The 19,394-nt window shown below is 36.8% G+C and overlaps 1 protein-coding gene across 5 annotated transcripts; it reads left to right on the top strand.

Moving 5' to 3' along the window:
- The first annotated feature begins 1,096 nt into the window (after window positions 1-1,096).
- Window positions 1,097-19,018, top strand: LOC126710467 (uncharacterized). 5 transcript variants are annotated; one of them, XM_050410933.1, is made up of 17 exons: window positions 1,097-1,263; window positions 1,387-1,465; window positions 1,555-1,586; window positions 6,433-8,357; window positions 8,452-9,024; window positions 10,342-10,712; window positions 10,905-11,386; window positions 11,671-11,723; window positions 11,808-11,915; window positions 11,984-13,788; window positions 14,024-14,132; window positions 14,395-14,575; window positions 15,476-15,543; window positions 15,688-15,803; window positions 15,897-16,790; window positions 18,484-18,580; window positions 18,687-19,018. In XM_050410933.1, the coding sequence occupies exons 4-17, from the start codon at window positions 6,443-6,445 to the stop codon at window positions 18,701-18,703; spliced, it is 6,789 nt and encodes a 2,262-aa protein (XP_050266890.1). In that variant the 5' UTR covers window positions 1,097-1,263; window positions 1,387-1,465; window positions 1,555-1,586; window positions 6,433-6,442; the 3' UTR covers window positions 18,704-19,018. The 5 variants fall into 5 exon arrangements, with proteins under 5 accessions (XP_050266890.1, XP_050266892.1, XP_050266891.1 ...); XM_050410935.1 differs by lacking the exon at window positions 1,555-1,586 and having other exon boundaries at window positions 8,452-8,985; XM_050410934.1 differs by lacking the exon at window positions 1,555-1,586 and having other exon boundaries at window positions 11,999-13,788.
- The last annotated feature ends 376 nt before the right edge of the window (window positions 19,019-19,394 follow it).

The raw sequence follows: 19,394 nt of genomic DNA, 5'->3' as shown, positions 1-19,394 counted from the left end.
AATCCACTAAACGCACCACTTGTGTGGATGGAGAAAAACTTTATTTTTACTAAAATTGATTTTTTTTTTTTATGGAAAAAGTTTAACAAATACTTTCAAAACATTGATTTAGAAAATATTTTTAAAAAATTTGTATGAAAAAAGGAAAAAACATTTTTATACAGAAAGAAAATAAAAAAAAAACTGACTTTTTATAAATTTTTTTATTTTTTTCATTAAAATAGCATAAAAAATTCCTAAAAATAATCCATCAATAAAGTTACATACCCATTTTTTTTCTATTAAGCTACATAGACAAGAAAGGAAATATTTCTGCCTTGAAAAAAAAAAGGCCTTAAAAAGAATTACTATAAATTATTGTTTAGAGTCCTTATTTTCAATTGACACGACAGGACATTCCGGAGTGGACCCTCTTGAAAAAAAATGATCGGCAGCCGTTGGATCATTACACTCTAGTACTAAACAAAACAAAAAAGAAATACAGTAGTATCATAATTTTTTTTTTGGGAGTAGCACTTATTTTTCAGAGTCAGAAATTTCGAAAATCTTGGCTTCGGTGCTCGATCAAAGCGATACAACTTAATTACTGTATAGCTTTCCAAAAAAAAAAAAAAACTTATTACTGTATAGTAACCATGATCCGACGGTCCAAAACAATCCTTATCGTGGGCACAACTTTTCGTTCCTAGATAGGAGCCATATACCTCTCTGACCCGATCTAACGGTCTCTCGCCACGTGTCCTTCAAACATACGGATTCGTATTTTTATTTTTTTTTAAAAACCATTCAACTCTAATGTCACACCTCTCCCAGTCACAGCCTATTCTTGATCCATCCACGTGTCACGCTCTCACTCTTCCGTTTCAAATCCAACGATAGAAAACACACCCGTTACTTAAAGGACCCAGGACCGGGCAGTAACGAAGGTCAAACTTTGAGACGCTTTCGTATCCCGAATCGTAAGAAGCCACGTGTCAACTGACGTTACGTTTTATACCCGTCGGATCAAAGCCATATACGAATGCCCCACTTTTTTTCAAATTCGATCACAATCACTCATTTTTCATATTTTTTTTTTCCTCCTAACTCTCTCTCTCTCTCTCTCTCTCTCTGCACAGAGACAAAGGAAAACAAGTAGCGAAGAAAACAAAAAAAAAAAAACCACTTTGAGAAACCTCTTTCTCTTCCTCTCTCTCTCTCTCTCTCGCCGTCGATTCGCCTGAACCCTAATTCGATCCACCGGAAACCAGAACAACTCCGCCGGTAAGTACAAAAATCTCCGGCGACCTTGTGTTTTTGTATTTGAATTCGTCGGAGAGTGAAGTGTTGGAGTGGTTGGGAGTAGTGAAAAATACTAACCCTAGGAGTTTGTTTGGTGTTTGGTAGTGAGAGCAGTAGATGAGCGTACGATTGGGGAGCAGTTGAGAGATCAAACGGGCAGGATTTCGTCACCGGATGGAGGGAGGTAGCGTCTCTAGACTTACTTGTTCTGGTACTGTTCATTTCCTACATTTCTTAAACAGTGATAGGGCTTTTCTTTTCTATGTGCATTAGTGCAAAGCTGTTGCTTCCTTTGCTTTCAAATGGTGAGTTTTACACTACTTTCATTAAGTTCTATTTTTTTTTTTTGTTCATTATTTCATATAGCTTACTTGTTTAGCGCCAAGACGAAATTTTTTAGTTGGTTACTATTCAAATTGATTGAAATTGGTTATTGGTTCGTGTTCGTGTTTGTTTCGGGTAGTTTTAAAGGTTTTAGGTCTAAGATATGAGCTCTTTGAATAGATTGATTTAGTTGATTTGATGGATTAGTAGACTTTTCAGTAGTTAACTGAGTGATAAGTGATAAGACAAAAAGAAAGCTCAATCCTTTTTGTATATGTATTGAACTTTGGGAATACTAAAGATATTGTGGTGCGGTTCCATCCATAATCAACATAGGGGTATTTCAATAATAAGATGTCAAATACTATTTTGGAAGTAACATTTAGGGTCCCATTTGGTCTGTGAGCTAACTTATTGACGCTGATGGTAGATTTTAAGTAAAGAGTACTGTTGGTTTTGGATTTGGACGGAAGACCGAAGACGTTAGATGTACCTACTTTAGCACAGCCTAAATATAAATATATTTTGCTGAATCCACAGGATAGCTTGAAACACTGAATACAAAAATACAAAGGAATACTATATTGATCTTTAATTAATGTAAAATGTACTAGTAATTCATTCAGATGCTGTGTTCATCATAGTGAGCATGAAGTAATTCTCATTTTTTAATAAAAGTTTAGTGCTTGTAAAGGAGAGTAAAATATACTAGTAAAATAACTGGAGGTTTTTTTTTTTTTTTTTTTTGAATCAAACAAAAATGGAAAGATGTTTGCTTTGAATCATGTTTAGCCATTTTCTGAATGCAATTGGAGGATCATAGGAACTTCCCAGTTGTTAGTTTGGATCACATGTTATTTATATACCATCTGTTAATGTAAGCAGACTTTAAGCACACAATTCTGCTTTATCATGTTAGTGGCTCTAGTCCTATCATAGACTGCTGTCCACATATAAACACTCCTATAGTAGACCTTATTGCTCTTATGTTGGATAAATAGGAGTTCTATTTTGTTTGGTGCATTAAAGATGGACTTTTTATTTGGCTACTGTGGGTGTTTAGGACTCTTTGAGCACCTATTACCTTGGATGTGTAGCCCCCGGCCCCACACACCAGGTAATTATAGGGAGGAAACCCTTGGGGTAGTTTGAATCTAAGACGTTATGGATCTCTTGAGGGCTTGGTAACCACTAGACCAATCCATTGGAGTTCCAAGATGGACTTTTAAAAAAAAATTTATTTGAAATATTCATGCTAGATGATAATGTATCCTGATAGGACTTATAAAAAAAAAAGATAATTTATCCTGATAGGGTTTCTTGTTAACCAAGAATGTGCTTCAGTTTGTTCTTTCTGGATGCAACTATTTGGCAGTGCTTCTTGACCAATGTCTTGTTATGCTTATGCGTGAAGGGCTACTTATCAAAAAATGTGCAGTGTCATTATTCTGAATTAGAATAATCTTTCTATTATCAGTCTGCAAAACATTTATGGATCCAAGGAGATCCCCCTTGACTTGTATTTAGTGAAATCCTGTGACTGAGATGTAGAAAGTTGTATGTTTGGATTTTTTTATTTTTATTTTTATTTATTTTTATTTTTATTTTTATGTTTGACATACATACCATGAAATTCTCTCCATCAAATATTATACTCGAGTCTGATTCATGATTTTTGTACATTGTGTTTTGATTTTTAACTTAGGATTTGAATTGTTATTGTCTTTCTCTTGCTTCCTCTGCCCCCAATTTGGGGTGCCCTTTTGTACACTCCACATGTACATTGGTTGCTTCCACATTTGTGCACTCTAATTGAATTTTATTGTTCATCAAAAACAATAAAATTTATCTTTTTTAACCTGTCCACAAAAAAAAAATTATCTTTTTTATTTTGATTTTTAGACTTTGTTGCTACATTATTGTTAACTACTTGTAAAATGGGCATGGCCATCAACCTTTTTTTTTTTATAGGTAAACGGAAATCTATTATAAATGAGTAAAAAAAGGAAAAGTACAAGTTGTTCATGATGATGAACAACAAGAAATAAAAGAACAAACAGCACAACAAAAAGAGAAATCAGGAAACTAAGCTAAGGGAAGCCATAAACTCAGAGAGAGTAGAGCAATCCGTAAAACCCCAACAATGAGACCACTCAAATAGACTACGTTGGCATAACACCTTTAGCTCATCCAACGTCTTCTCATTATCCTCAAAGGAACGACGATTTCGTTCCAACCACACAATCCACGTTAAGCATCCTGGAACCAAATTCCAAATGTCCGAATTAAGATTCCCAAGCCACTGATGCCAACAAGATAACAAACCCGCCATTGATCCTGGCATAATCCAATGAATACCAAAAGCCTGAATCATAAAAGTCCATAGGGAATGAGTAACAGGACAATGAAGAAGAAGGTGGTCTACCGACTCCCCATCACAACAACACATACAACACCAAGAAGCCAAAGGGCGACCCCTAAGCATTAGATTATCCAAAGTGAGGATCCAGCTATGAGCAGCTGTCCACAAAAAGAATGCCACTTGCCTAGGAATCTTCGGTTTCCAAACACCCTTCCAAGGAAACAAAGAATTCGAAGCACCCTGAATCGCATGGTAATAAGACCGGGTGTAAAACTTACCATCACCTTTTAGCCGCCAACAAAGGGTATCACTCTTATCACCCCGAGGAATACAAGATTGGATAAGTTGGAGAAGAGAATAAGATGCAGTTAACTCCCAATCTTCAAAAGCTCTATAAAACCTTAAATCCCAAACTAGCTATCTGGGTGGAAGCGCCTCTATTTATCAAAGGGTGGTAGGCTTATGTTACTAAAGAGTACGCTCTCAAGCCTCCCAACGTACTTTTTCTCTCTTTTTACTATTCCTAAATCTGTGGCTGCTAGAATGGAATGTATTCAGAGGAATTTTCTTTGGGGATCTTCTGAGGGGAGTTTCAAATATCCTTTGGTGGCTTGGGAAAAGGTATGTTTACCCGTCGAGATGGGTGGTTTGGGGATAAGAAGTGTGGTGTCTTTTAATCAAGCTTTATTAAGAAAATGGTTGTGGAGATATGGTCATGAAATTACCCACCTTTGGCGGCGAGTTATCTCCACAAAATATGGTGAGGGTCAAGGGGGGTGGTGTACTAGCATCAACCTTGATGCTGAACAAATGAAAAGTCACAGCAATCACCATAGAATTTGAGTTAAGTAGCTTAGTTGGCATTTTAATATCAAGTGTTTACATACATGTCCAATATGTTGTTTCTAGAGTGACTTTGACATGTAAATATGTAATTTATATGATTAATATTTTGACATTTCAATGATTTGTAAAAGTCACTGGTTTTGGGCTGTCTTCTGTGGCTGGTTGTGGTTGGTCTTTGATACACATTCAGTCAGAATACAACCAACTATATCCTTTATTACTAGTGGACACATGCTATGTGTGTACCTGTGCAATTGATGAACTATTATGCTTGTACTGTGGGAATTGAGATTAACCTAGCAATATGTACTCTAATTATTTTATTTACAAAAAGAGAAAAGGAAAAAATAAATTTTAAACCAATGATAAATTGATAATTAAAGATGATAATTTCATTAACTGTTAGAATTGAGCAAGAGGTTTCTTCTAAAATTTCCTGTTGCCCAATGTGGGATTTGGCCACCTTTTATTTATTTATATTTTTAGCCCTCTATATCATATGTCTTCATTTTCCATTCACTCTCTATATCATCAGTATCTGATACAAAATAACATCATTTTCAGTATCATCATTGTTATTGTTGTTGCTATAATTATTAGTAGTATCCTGCTCCTCCTCCTCCTCCTCATTGTGATGGAATTCAGTGAAATGCAATTGAACGATGATGTCTTTGAGTTGTGCATACAAATTTGGTTGTATATATGGTTATTTGGACAAAGTTAGTTTTGGGATGTTATAGTTGCCCATTGATTAGTGTGAATCATGGTGAGAATATTTTAAATGGTGCTACCACCTAATGGCCAGTGGTACTTACCAGGTGCTATAGATAGTTCCTCCCTATAGTGATGCTTGCAAATTTACTTGATGTTGAGTCCACAGTTTTCTCACTTTAGCCATATTGTGGCATGTTTCTTGTGTCTTTTCATTGTTTGGATTATTTATTGGATTTAGTTTTAGTTTGATCTTCTAAATATGTGATTGCTTCTTTATAAACCATGTAAAGTTCTCTTGGGGATGATGATTTGGGACTGTTGTTCTTTTCATTTGCACTACACCCTGTTTTTGTCTCCAGTTTTCGTTTTACTTTTTTATATGACCCTTGATTGTTTCAATATGATTACTGATTGCTTTTGTGAATGTTGTTGTCATTACTTTAGAAACTAGTTAAGCACCCCCCCCACAAACCCCCCCCCCCCCCCCCCCCCCCCAAAAAAAAAAAAAAACGATTTCTATTCTTGCTTTCATTATTTTACTGAAACCTATTTTATCATTGTTCTACATATACATTGTATTGCAATTTGTGAAGAATATGAAGTTTTTGAATGAACATAAGTGGATGATATCATTTAAATATGGAAGAAATAACAGAGGAAGGGTCTTTTTTGTCCCTTCATTTTTGTTGAAATAGGCTATGAAGGACCTTTTGAATTTTGGTGATCCTTTTTATTCTAACTGTAATTATGTGTGTCATAACTTTTCATGTACTATTGTATATTGTCATTTTACTCTGTAGCCTGAAATGTTAAAGACATGATCCGTGTATATGTGCACCCTATTCTCTGTCTTCTTTTATCTCTCAATGTTTGTCTCTCTCTCTCTCCCCTTTTCTTTGTTGCAGGGATACACCCATGGATTATGATGACAATGATTTTCAAAGCCAGAATCTTCATTTAGCTGGTGAAGGAAGCACCAAATTTCCACCGGTTTTGCAGCCATATGCTCTTCCCAAGTTTGATTTTGACGACAGCCTTCAGGGGCATTTAAGGTTTGATAGCTTGGTTGAAACAGAAGTTTTTCTTGGCATTGAAAGTAACGAGGATAACCAGTGGATTGAAGATTTCTCTCGGGGGAGTAGTGGGATAGAGTTCAATCCAAGTGCAGCTGAATCTTGCTCTATATCAAGGCGTAACAATGTTTGGTCTGAGGCCACTTCCTCAGAATCTGTTGAAATGCTATTAAAATCCGTCGGGCAGGAGGAAACTATTCTCAGACAAACTATTGTTGAGGAGTCAGATGCATGTGATGAACTTGGTTCCTTAACCAAGCAAATGGAGCCTAGTCTGAAACATGATGATGACATTCTTCCTAAAATAGGGGATGATACAGATTTAAAGTCTACATTACCACAGGATGAGATTACTGAAAACTTTTCTGTGTTAAAAGAAGATATACCAGTTGAGCCTTGTGTTGAAGATACTTCTAAAACTCATGAAGATGAGTTTTCTGTGGATGGAAGATCAGGTGAACTGGATCCAAATGCTGTCAGTGTAAAGGGTGGCTTACCTATGATTGAGGAAGATCCGTTTGCTGATAGCAAATCTGATGTTGCAGATAGAAGAGATATCAATCCTTTGGTTGATGAATATGTGGATCATAGGACCCAAGAAGATTTTTCTGCTTCAGGGATGCAAGTTGATAATATGGTTCCCTGTGCACAAAATATCATTTCAAGTGGTGGTGAGCTGAACAATGAAGATCTCCAACATGAGATAGATGATGTTGGCAATATGAATTTGGATGGATTGCAAACAAGAAATGATGAGCGAAAGGAAGAATTTCATGTACTGAGCAGAGAGGCTGAGAATTTGGATGGCAATGCAGTTGAAAGTGGTACCTTTCATTTGGAAAACCCTCTTGGCTCAACCTCAAAGGTAGAATCTGTGGAAGAAGGAAATGATATTGAAAATCGTATCATTAATGTAGAGGAACCTCCTAGTATGGTAAACAAGGTTGTTTCTGCCTTGCATACAGCGGAACAATGCACACAGGATGTAGATTCCAGAATTCCTGTGGAGACCAGGAAATGCGATGCAGTTTTGTTCAAAGACAAAGAGTTTGGTGAACCTTCTAAAGTAAATACACATGAGGTCTCACCAATGGCCTTTGAAGGTGATACTAATTTTGAGGGTTATGCAGTGCAAGTCAGTGGTCCTGAAGCTGGGATCTCTGCAAGTGTTAAGCCAAAGGTGGATGCCATTGTGCAGCTAACATATGGACAGGAAAGTGTTGTTGAGAAAGATAATTTGTTAGAAAGTAGTCAACAATTAGATAATGAGATTTTAGTAAGTAAATCTGAGGCATCTTTGTCATCCAAGGAGGATAATAAAGTTTCCAAAGTTGAAGATAAAGAAAACAGTAGTAGTCATATGGGAGGTATTTCTTCTGTGACGGTGTGTTCTTCAGCTGAATTGCTTAGGGAAGCATGTGAGACTGGAACTCTGAAAGTTGGTCAGGTTGTTTTTGGAGTGTCTAGGGAGAATCTGGTTGCTGAAGACCATGTCTCGTCTTCCATTCTGGATGAATCCACTCAAATATGTGAAGCAGATAAAATCTATGGACAAGGTGATGTTCATAAATGTGATATAGATGTTTCGATTAGTGATGAGAAGAGCACAAAGTTGCCATCTGAATCTAGTAACATGGATTGTGTAGTGGATGGATCTCTTATCGTTGATAAGGGAGCTGGGACCTCATCTCATTGTGAAGGTAGTGCTGGAAATGAGCCCGTTATACTACTTGATGTCAGTGTTAGCAATGAATCAGGTATTTTATAACTTATCCAATGATTGTTGATGCTTATACATATGCATGAAATTTAAAATTTGAGTTTTTTTCTTTTTCTTTTTCTTTTTGGCAGCATTAAATGCTACCTTGGAAAATGCTAAGGTGGCATCCTTTGACATGACTGGTGTTCTCCAGCCTTCTGAGAATGTTAAGACTATAGATGGGGTTGGTGATTATAAAGAGGTTATAACAGTATCTTCTGTTGGGGGTTTTACTTACTCTGATAAGGAGTCTACTGCATCCAAAATATCTACAGAAGCAAGATTATCTACTTTGAAGGAATCTTCAGAATTGGAAACTGAGCCAGGTCCCGCTTCTGAAAGTGAAAAAGATGCATCTGTTGATACTGTTGGAAAGCTTTTACAAAAGACAGTTCATCAATTGCTGCCAAAGGCAGATACTTGTAATGCAGAAATTCAGAGTGAAGTTCAAACAGTGGTTGTTAATGAAGTTAACCAGGAATGCATTAGGGGGACCGAAATGCATGCTGTTATCTGTGATGTAGCAGCAAAAGAGGGTGGTGCTGCTGATGCAGTAACTTTTCTTGAAAAGCGTGAGGAAGCGACTGTAGAAGAGAATCTTGAAAAGGCATCCTCAGAAGCTTCAGGTGAGCATTTGTTATTCACAAACACACAAACATCTTCTGGTTAGTAACTTTTGAAAATTAAACTGATTTGAAATCTCTCGAGTCTTCTTTCTTGATCTTGAGTTCAAAACTTTTCCCACTCTATCTCTCGTTTAAAAGTTAAAAATGCTACATGTTGGACCCCGCTTATTGAGGGGATAGTTTGGGTCCACATGTGGGGGAAAGTGTAAGGATTAAATTTACCCTTTCATAATAGCTTTAGCTTTTGGGATGGGTAGTCATTTATCCATTACATTTTAAACCCCATAGTTTATGGTGGTTTTAAAACCTCACTTTTAGAAGTGCCAAATTAAAATCTGTACCTTCAAAATCTTTTTAATTCCATTTACAGTGACATCATTAACAAAAAATGCTTAAACAAATATTTACATAGTTTTTGTAAACAAATTATTGTTGACAAATATCTTTTTAAAATCTTTAGACCTAAATTAATTTTATCAATTCAAAGTTTTGCTTCTGATATTTGGAATCCTGAGAATATGACAACGTGCATGCAAAGGTCTGACATGGGGAAGGATATTTTTCTGACAGTTATTATGTGGAAATCACACTTTGATATGCAGTGGTTAGATCTTGTCTTAGGATATGCAAAGGCATCTTGATATATATTCCCACTTGAGACCGAGTATATATGCCATTGGTCTGGATTCTTTCTAATTTTTGGTGACGAATTATGTTTCCACAGTCGGTTAATCTATTTTATGGCATGCTATTTGATGTCATAATTCTTGTCTAATCTGTAATTTTGATATTCATCTATGTACTATATGTAATCTTCAAAGTAATGACTGCAATATGTGCTGTACATAATTGGTCAAATGAGATGCTTTTCTCCCTTTCATTGTTGGCTGAGAGGAAGAGAGGTATTATATGCTGAGTAGACCCCTTGTGAAGCAAACTTTCTGTATGAAGAAGTATGTTGTAGCTTTAAAGTTTGTGTTGTTTAAAAATGCAATGCTTCACATGCTTCCTGTTCTTTGTCTTGTTAATACCTTTGTGGAAAATAATAATTTTTAAAAAGTAAAAGAAAGGACAAAGAAGCCTATAGGAAAAATATATTTCGAGTACTGTCTAGCATTCAAAGTTATGGATTTTTCTGTGGGACCTGTAAAAAAGGACATTAAGATGTTGTGGAGACAGGTTTGAAGTAAGAGTTTTAGTTCACTTTTGAAGGAGTTTAATAATCATGTTTGTTGGAGTCTTCTTTGTTACTTGATGTTTGACATCAAAGTCTGACATCTATTTTTTTCCCAGTGTAATTTTTTTATTCTCATTTCTGATTTAATTTTGCGGGTGATGTTTTAAAACTCCATGAAGGTTCCTTATCTTCTGCTATTTGTGCAATGGAAAGTGGAAGTGCTTCTAGCAATCCTGATAAACCTACTGGTTCCCCTAATATTATAACTACTACTGAGCTTTCTCAGAGTGAAAAGGAAAAGGAGGGAGTGAGGGCATCAACAGAGGAAGAAGTTAACAGGTCCACTGATAAGAAAGCCCCGGTTGCTGAGATTGATGATGTAGAAACTAGCAATTCTTTGTCAGTTTCTGGGGATCCAAAAGGAAAGGACAGTTCCAAAGATGAGCAGAGCTTCTCTTTTGAGATTGGTTCATTGGCAGATTTGTCTAGAAAAGACACTGGAAAGAATTCACAACCCTTTCCTTCTATTTCTGCTGGCAAAGTATTGCCGGTAAGTTGTGTTAGTAGATGACTTTGTTATAACCTTCTATCTTTAATATTTTTTGTGGCTTAATTTTTAATTATTTTCTGTTTATCTGGGGAAGATCATTATGTTGATATATGTCTAAAATTCTGGAGGGATCTATATTATGCCCTTCGACAATTAATAACCTTTTATCCTTACCAAGAATTACTTTTGAAGATTGTAGAGGGTTCTCCTTCAACTTCTGGTTTAGGCCAAATGGATGCCAAGATATCACAAGATAATTCTACTGGAAGTCCACAAGTATCTGAAGGACAGATTACACGTGGTGGTTCGAAAGGTACTCATGAGCGTAAGACAAGGCGGGCATCTGGTAAGACAGCAATTGGAAAGGAAACTCCTAAAAGGGGAAATCATGTGAAAGAAACAACTCCTACAAAACAATCAGAAAGAGGGGATAAAGCAGCTACTGCATCCCTGAGCCCATCTGCAATTTTCCAGTTTGTGCAATCCAGGGAAATGCAGCATTATGGGCATGTAGAAGGCAATAGTACAAAGCCAATTTTTGTTATCACTGCTTCGGCATCTAGTCTGCCAGATTTGAATACTTCAGCTTCACCATCTACATTGTTTCAGCAACCTTTCACGGATTTACAGCAAGTGCAATTGCGTGCTCAGATCTTTGTGTATGGAGCTTTGATGTGAGTCCTTTTCTCATATGAAGATATTTAGGATTGATGTAATTCGTTTTTGTTTTTGATAAGTAAAAGGATTGATTTTATTCATTTTAATGGCCATGCCATGATTGAAGAAACCTACCCAAAGGGCACCACCGGTTCCCTTTGAGATTGGATGTTAATGAGACGTTCTTCTATTTGTAGGATTAGTGGATATTTTTCAATAAGATAGGGACGGGGTAGGGGAGGGGGGGTGGCACTTGGCACCTTAATTATAATATTTAAGATGCATTTGAAATTTTATGCAGTCAAGGAACAGCACCTGAAGAGGCACATATGATATCAGCATTTGGTGGACCTGGTTAGTTTTCTATATCTCCCTGTTATGTTTTCCCTTTGGGTATTCATTGCATACATGTCTTAATGTCTGGCATTGCGCTTTTAGATGGTGGAAGGAATGTTTGGGAGAATGCCTGGCGTGCATGCATGGAAAGGCTACATAGTCAAAAGTCTCATCCCATTACCCCTGAAACCCCATTGCCATCACGTTCTGGTATTTCTTTGGATTTGAAGCTGTTTAGTTTCTCTCCTTATTTGATTGAGTTTGTAACCAGGATTCAGAATTCACATCTACAGGTGCTAGGGCTCCTGATCAAGCAAGCAAGCAAAGTACACTTCAAAGTAAAGGTGTCTCCTCACCTCTTGGTCGAACCAGCAGCAAGGGTACTCCAACAGTTGTAAATTCGATGATACCTCTTTCATCACCATTGTGGAGTATGCCTACGCCTTCTGGTGATGCCTTGCAATCTAGTGTCATGCAAAGAGGTTCAGTCATGGATTATCAGCAGGCACTTGGTCCATTGCATCCTTTTCAGACTCCTCCAGCTAGAAACTTTGTTGGACATAACACTCCGTGGATATCTCAGGGCTCCTTTCGTGGTCCCTGGATGGCTTCTCCACAAACTTCTGCACCTGATGCCAGTACTCGTTTACCTAACACAGAAGCAATTAAGTTGACTCCTGTCAAAGAATTTTCTGTGCCGCATTCCTCTGGTATAAAGCATCCAGTGGTTCATAGCGGGGTCCCTACTAGCACTTACCTGCTTGATCCAAAAAAGGTAACAGCATCACCTGGAAAGAATTCTACAGATCCGAAGTCTAGAAAAAGAAGAAAAAATCCAGTTTCTGAGGATCTTGGTCAGATTGTTTTGCAGTCTCAATCTCAACCTGAGCCAGTTTCAACCCCTGCTGTTACTACACATCTGCCCACTTCTGTTGCCTTTACAATGCCCACTGGTTTCGCATCTAAAGCCACTTCAGAAAAATTTGTTATATCTGAATCTCCTATATCATCCATGGATCACCTCCAAAAAAAGGCAGACCAGGATGTACAGCAGAGGGCTAGTTTGTCAGAGGAAACCCTTAGTAAAGTTAAGGAGGCTAGATCACAGGCGGAGGATGCTGCTGTCCTCTCTGCAGCTGCTGTTAGTCACAGCCAAGAAGTTTGGAGTCAATTGGAAGAGCGAAAAAATTCTGGATTGGTTTCAGACGTTGAAGCTAAATTAGCTTCTGCAGCTGTTGCAGTAGCAGCCGCTGCTGCTGTTGCAAAGGCAGCAGCTGCAGCAGCCAAGGTTGCATCAAATGCTGCACTGCAAGCAAAGTTAATGGCTGAAGAAGCACTTGTTTTGAATGGTTATGGCAATCCTAGTCAAAGTACTGGAACTTCTCTTCCTGATAGTATGAATATTTTGGGACAGGCTACTCCTGCATCCATTCTGAAGGGTGATAACAGAACAAACAGCTCCAGTTCAATCATTATAGCTGCTAAGGAGGCTGTTAGAAAAAGGGTTGAAGCTGCTTCTGCTGCCACTAAAAGAGCTGAAAATATGGATGCGATCGTAAAAGCTGCTGAGCTGGCAGCAGAGGCCATATCACAAGCTGGAAAGATTGTTGCAATGGGTGATCCTTTGCCGCTGACTGAACTGCTGGAGTTTGGTCCAGAGGGTTATTGGAAAGTATCCAGAGAATCTACTGAGCTTGTTGGGAAATCAATTGAGGTAAATAGAGAACAATTAAGCAATGATATTGTTGGAGAGGGTCCAGATACTTCTACAAAGCATCAAAAAGACGGACCATCGGTGAAAGAAACTAAGAGTACTACACATGAGAAGTCACATCTTCAAACAGAGTTGCCAAAGGAGTCGATGGTGGATCATATGAGATTGGTAGATGGAATTTCAGCGCCTATTCCAACTAATGAAACAGATTCAAGAGTTCAAAAGGGCCGAAAAGTTTCTGATTTGGCAAAAACCATTGGTGTGGTTCCTGAATCTGAGATTGGATCAAGATCTACTGTTCGGAATGAGTATGAAAAGGCGGCAGAAACTTTTAAAGAGGACAGCATCAAGGAGGGTTCACATGTAGAGGTCTGAGGCCTGAAATTGATTTTGAATTCTCGAGTCTTAACTCCTCTTTTTAGAATGGGTTTAAAGAAAATCAATTTTTTTACACACCATTGCATTTCATGGGACTTGAGTTCTAATTTTTACCTTGTTACCTTCCAAATATCTGCATGCTTTGAAGTTAGGTGATTCTGTTGGGTTGTTAGGTCTTCATACTTACTTTCTTTTTCTTTTTTTTAACTTGTTGATTATATTTTAGGTTCTTAAAGATACAGATGGATTTAAAGCAGCTTGGTTCACGGCCAATGTATTGAGTTTGGAGGATGGGAAAGCATATGTCTGTTACACTGAACTTCAGACAGACAATGGTGAGTTGCCATGAACTTCTGTCAAGTGTACCTATGCAGCTATGCCATAGTATTTCTTACTCTTTTGCAACCCAGATTTTGAGCAATCCTGCCTAGTTGTGTGCGTGTATTTGCATGGACTCCTTATTTGGCACAACAATTTGTTGCCAAGAGTGTAACTCATCCAGAAGGGAGATTATTGAAAAAGAATGAATTGTGCTTCATGCATTTACACTGATTGATTATTCACTTAGTATATATTATTTATTTCCCAACTTTCCAGCGGAGGGACAGCTGAAGGAATGGGTGTCGCTCCAAGGCGAAGGAGATAAAGTGCCAAAAATACGCACTGCCCGTCCTGTTACTATCATGCGATATGAAGGAACAAGGAAGAGACGTAGAGCAGCTATGGGAGATTATAATTGGTCTGTTGGAGATAGAGTTGATGCATGGATTAGAGACAGGTGTGTGTAAGGAATGATAAATATTTTTCTAACAGACTTTAGAAAAGAAGCTTTCAAGGATCTATCATGCTGGATACAACTCTAGTATAGACATAAAGTGTTTTGGATGCTATTTAAGAATTTTTAAAATGGTTATATTGTCATCTGTCTTAGTTTTACCTTTTTATTTTATGACCAGAATCTCTTTATTAAATTGCCTATTGCAAAGCAAACTCCAAGAAATGTTACCTAAAAGATTCCACAAATTTTAATATTTTTATGACTGTAGCTTTATAATTTATTTTCACCATGTGAACAACTTATTCTACTCCTAGATACTCATTTATTTGCAAACTTCACTTTCTGAATGGTTCTGAGGTTCAAATTTTTAATGAAAAACATCGTAGAAAGCGATTGTATGAAGACTTATCATTTGAAATGTCTTAGTAGCTGACTTTCTAACACGCTATTTTGTTTTGATGATTGTTCATACCATATGCTCTGTAATTATGTGGGATTTAAAGACAGTAACTTTAGTAACAAAATACTGTCTAGTATCAGTATCTTATTTGATGATTGTTCATACTGCTTTTGCATGGTATGCAATTAAAAAAAAAGGGATTGTAGTAGGTGATGTTTTTTCTGAAACCCTCAAGCAGCCAGTTCAGTACATATTTCACCCCAACCTCATCATCATATTTTTGTGGGAAGGGGAAGTTCTATTTTAGCTAGAGCTAGCTCATTGGCTTTTCTTGCTTCTCTTTTTTTTTTTGGAAACATCTTCCTCTACTGAAAATATTTAAACTTGACCCAGTTCATGAATCCTGTTCCCAACTATATGCAGTCAAGTTTGAAATTTTTTATTTGCAACTCCATGTGATAATAGCTTAATCAATCCCTGTCTGTTATTTCATCTTTCAGCTGGTGCGAAGGGATTATCACTGAAAAGAACAAGAAAGATGAGACTGAATTAACTGTCCATTTTCCAGGTACTTCTTTTTTAAAAAAAAAATTGTTATTATTTTAAAAATAATTGGTTATTTGAATATCCCCGATTGTTATGTGCTTACTATTATTGTACAGAGTCTACGGACCCTATTTATTGAAAGTGAATCATTGTTTGGTTCTTGCAGCTCAAGGAGAAACATCAGTTGTAAGAGCCTGGCATCTTCGGCCTTCTCTCATTTGGAAGGATGGGGAATGGATAGAATGGTCCAATTTGCGAGAAAATGTCAGTGCTTCCCATGAGGTGCGTTCTTATGCTTGATGTTTGTCTGATAGTTACTAAAAATAATTTTAATAATTACTTTTTTCTTTACTAAGATGCAAATCTGTTGTTCAGGGTGATATGCCACAGGAAAAACGAATAAAGTTGGGCAGTCCAGCAGCAGAGGCCAAAGGGAAGGATAAGATGTTAGAAAGTAAGGGTGTTGTAGAATTAGGGAAATCTGAGGAGTCAAGATTACTGGATTTATCAGAGAATGAAAAGTTGTTTAATGTTGGTAAGAACACCAGAAACGAGAATAAGCCTGATGCTCTCAGAACATTACGGACTGGTTTGCAGAAGGAAGGATCAAGAGTTGTTATTGGTGTTCCTAAGCCTGGAAAGAAGAGAAAATTCATGGAAGTAAGCAAACATTATGTTGCAGATCGGGGCAATAAAATTAATGAACCAAATGATTCAGTTAAATTTGTGAAATATTTGATGCCTCAAGGCTCAGGATCCCGTGGATGGAAAAATAGTACTAAAAGTAGTATTTTAAAGGAAAAACGAGTAGCTGAAACCAAGCCCAGAGGTCTTAAGACTGGAAAACCACAAAGTGTTTCAGGTAGAACTGTTCCAGCAAAGGACAACCTCTCAATTAATGCAGTTTCTGCTCCTGATGATGGCACTCTGACAAATCACTTAGCAAAAGTCAAGGATTCTGTAAGCCATGCTGAGAATGCATCAGGAAAGCATAACCAGTTTGATATTGGATCGCTCTCTAGCACTCTGGGAACCGCAGAGGGCCCAATTTTATTTTCTTCACGGGCTTCTTCATCAGATGGATCCTCCAAGAAAGTTTCCACATCAAATGCCAAATCTGAGAGGGCTAATAAAGGAAAACTTGCACCAGCTGGTGGAAAGTTAGCCAAAATTGAGGAGGACAAAATCTTTAATGGTAGTTCTGCAAAATCAACCTCTGAAGTTGTTGAGCCTCGTAGATCTAATCGCAGAATTCAACCAACATCAAGAGTAAGTATTTCATAACTTCTGTCTTCTTCTAATATACATGTTGCCATGACCCACCTTGTGCATGTTTTAAATGACCAATATAAAAATAAATTATGTTCTTATTAATGAATTTGTTATAATATATCTTCCTGTAACTTTTGCAATTAAACCAATCCTTAATTAGTTCTCCTTTTAGGGAAACTTACCTGATTAAGATTTCTTTCTCATCTGCCCGTGTATATTTGAACACTTGCATACATTTATGTGAAAACATTTAAAAGTGGAATTTTTTTTTTCAATCCGTAGTTTAAATGAAAATTGGATAAATTTCATTTTTGCAAACTATGAGTCTAGTTGCAACATCCCTTCTAAATAAATTTGAGCATCAATATCACCTCTATATCATCTACCTTTGAAGTATATCCATTTTTCCGTTATACTTAAGCCTTAATTTCATATTCTTATTATATTATCACATGTACACTAAACACCATTATATTATCACATAATCATGTGCATGTTTAACTTTTGGTTTTTTCTTTGATCATGCAATGGTTTTGCGGGTCAATTGCTTGACTTCAAATTTAAGTGGCCCATTGATGATGACCCTATAGTGCAATTTACCCTTAAAAATATAAAATACGACCTGTTTGAGATATTATTTATGAACTAAATTCATTCATTACTTGCTGGTTATCATGTTGACTGGCACTGGCAGTGGGTTTTTTGTAGCAATGTCTGCTAGAGTTAGTGAAGTAGCCAAATGAGCTCTAGCTTTAAAGGCACCTCGTTTCCTCTCATGGTATAGTGGAGAGAGTTTAGCTCCAAACCGGTTTAGAGTATTCCTCCAACTTACTATGTGCTGATTGAAAAGATCATCCATGTGTAACTTTTTTTAATACTCCCACCATCCCAATTTGTTTGTCCTGTTTGAAAAGTCAAACTTTTTAAGGAAATATTATTTAAAGTTTTGTCCGCCTTAACTACCCTTAATAAATTTATCAGTTTATTTATTTATTTATTATTTATTTTTTATAAAAGAGTCTTAATGAGGCAACTAAAAAGGTGCTCCAATTAGATTGATTTTTTAAATATTTGTTAGTTTTCTTTTCAAATAGTTTTGAAAATAAAGTAGGTTTATAATAAGAACATTAGTAAATGACTTTTATTTTTAGAAACAGGACAATATTTTAGTACATTCTAAAATGGAATAGAGGACAAACAAACTGGGACGGAGGGAGTAAATCATGTGACTTGTTTGGATAATACACATGGATAATCTTATAAATTGCCACGTAATAGATTGGAGGAGATTATTTCAAACTATTTTGGAGATAAACTTTGTCCAAAGTGGAGGTTAAGGTTGCGGTTTTAAGACCCACCGGGGTTGCATAATTTACTAGCATACTGTTACACTATGGATTACTCAGTAATCCAAGGGAAAAAAAGTACCTTATTTAAACAAGAAAAGAGGAGAAATATTATTATTAGAAAGCCTTAGTTATTATTTATTAAGAATCCTCCAGGAGGGACCTTAGTTAAGTGTTGGTAATTATTAGAAAGTGTTTGCTTTTCCAAAAATTAGTCTGGGTAATTTCTATAATTTTTTTTTTCCTTTTCCCCTCCAACTCTAACTATTTATGCAGTATTAACCTGTATATATATGCCTTCTTAATTTCGTGCCATTTGTGCTTCTTGATATTGCCGGCAACAGCTATTGGAAGGATTACAAAGCTCATTGATCATCTCAAAGATTCCCTCTGTTTCGCATGACAAGGGCCACAAAAGTTCAAATAGGAGTGCTTCTAGAGGTAAGACATCTGATAATTGATTTTCTTATTTGATGTGGCACTCTTGAGTCTTCTCTAGTGTGTATAATAACCAGCATGCGTAAAACTGATTGCTTGATTGTAACAGGGAATAACCATGGCTGAAATGAACTTTTGCATTGAGGGGTTCCAGTCAACAGAATGTCAGTTGTCGGATGACCACACAGCAAGCATAGTTAATATGTATATTTATAGTAGGGGAGAAATTAGGAATGGAAATTCTTGCTTCCTTTGATTTAGTCTTAAAAATCTAGTCAGTAGATGTTCATATTGATTTTAGTTTCTTCATAATTATGATTCCCCTAGGTCCTGCCCTAATAGGTTGTATATGGAAAATTCTCCATGTAGTTTGGCTTGAAATCATCGAGGAAGTTTGCAAATGATCAAAATCATGGCATGTTGCTTCGTGCCTTACTGATATTAACTTCTCTGATATGCTTTTTGTGTGCATGTGCGCATGAGAGAGAGAGAGAGAGAGAGAGAGGTGTATGCGTGCTGCACGCCAGTTGAAACAGAACGGATGCATATGCCTGATACACATGAAACTTTGTCCTGTGTAATTCAATGTGACGTCACTGTCACAGCCTGAGCTTTTATTTTTCATTTGCAATCCCTCCTCCCAGAAACTGAAGTATTAATGTCATGGTTCCTCTGGTTCCCATACGTTCTCTCTATTGACTTGTGTTGTTGGAACTACCCCAATTTTTTTATTCTTACAGGAGGGGAGGGGGAATTTTATTCTTAGAATCGGTCAATGCTACTAAACTATACAGCTCTTGGCAAGCTAACTTTCTTA

The sequence above is a fragment of the Quercus robur genome, chromosome 12 (assembly GCF_932294415.1).
Source record: "Quercus robur chromosome 12, dhQueRobu3.1, whole genome shotgun sequence".
Taxonomy (NCBI): Eukaryota; Viridiplantae; Streptophyta; class Magnoliopsida; order Fagales; family Fagaceae; genus Quercus; species Quercus robur.
This window is presented reverse-complemented; position numbering and strand designations above follow the sequence as displayed.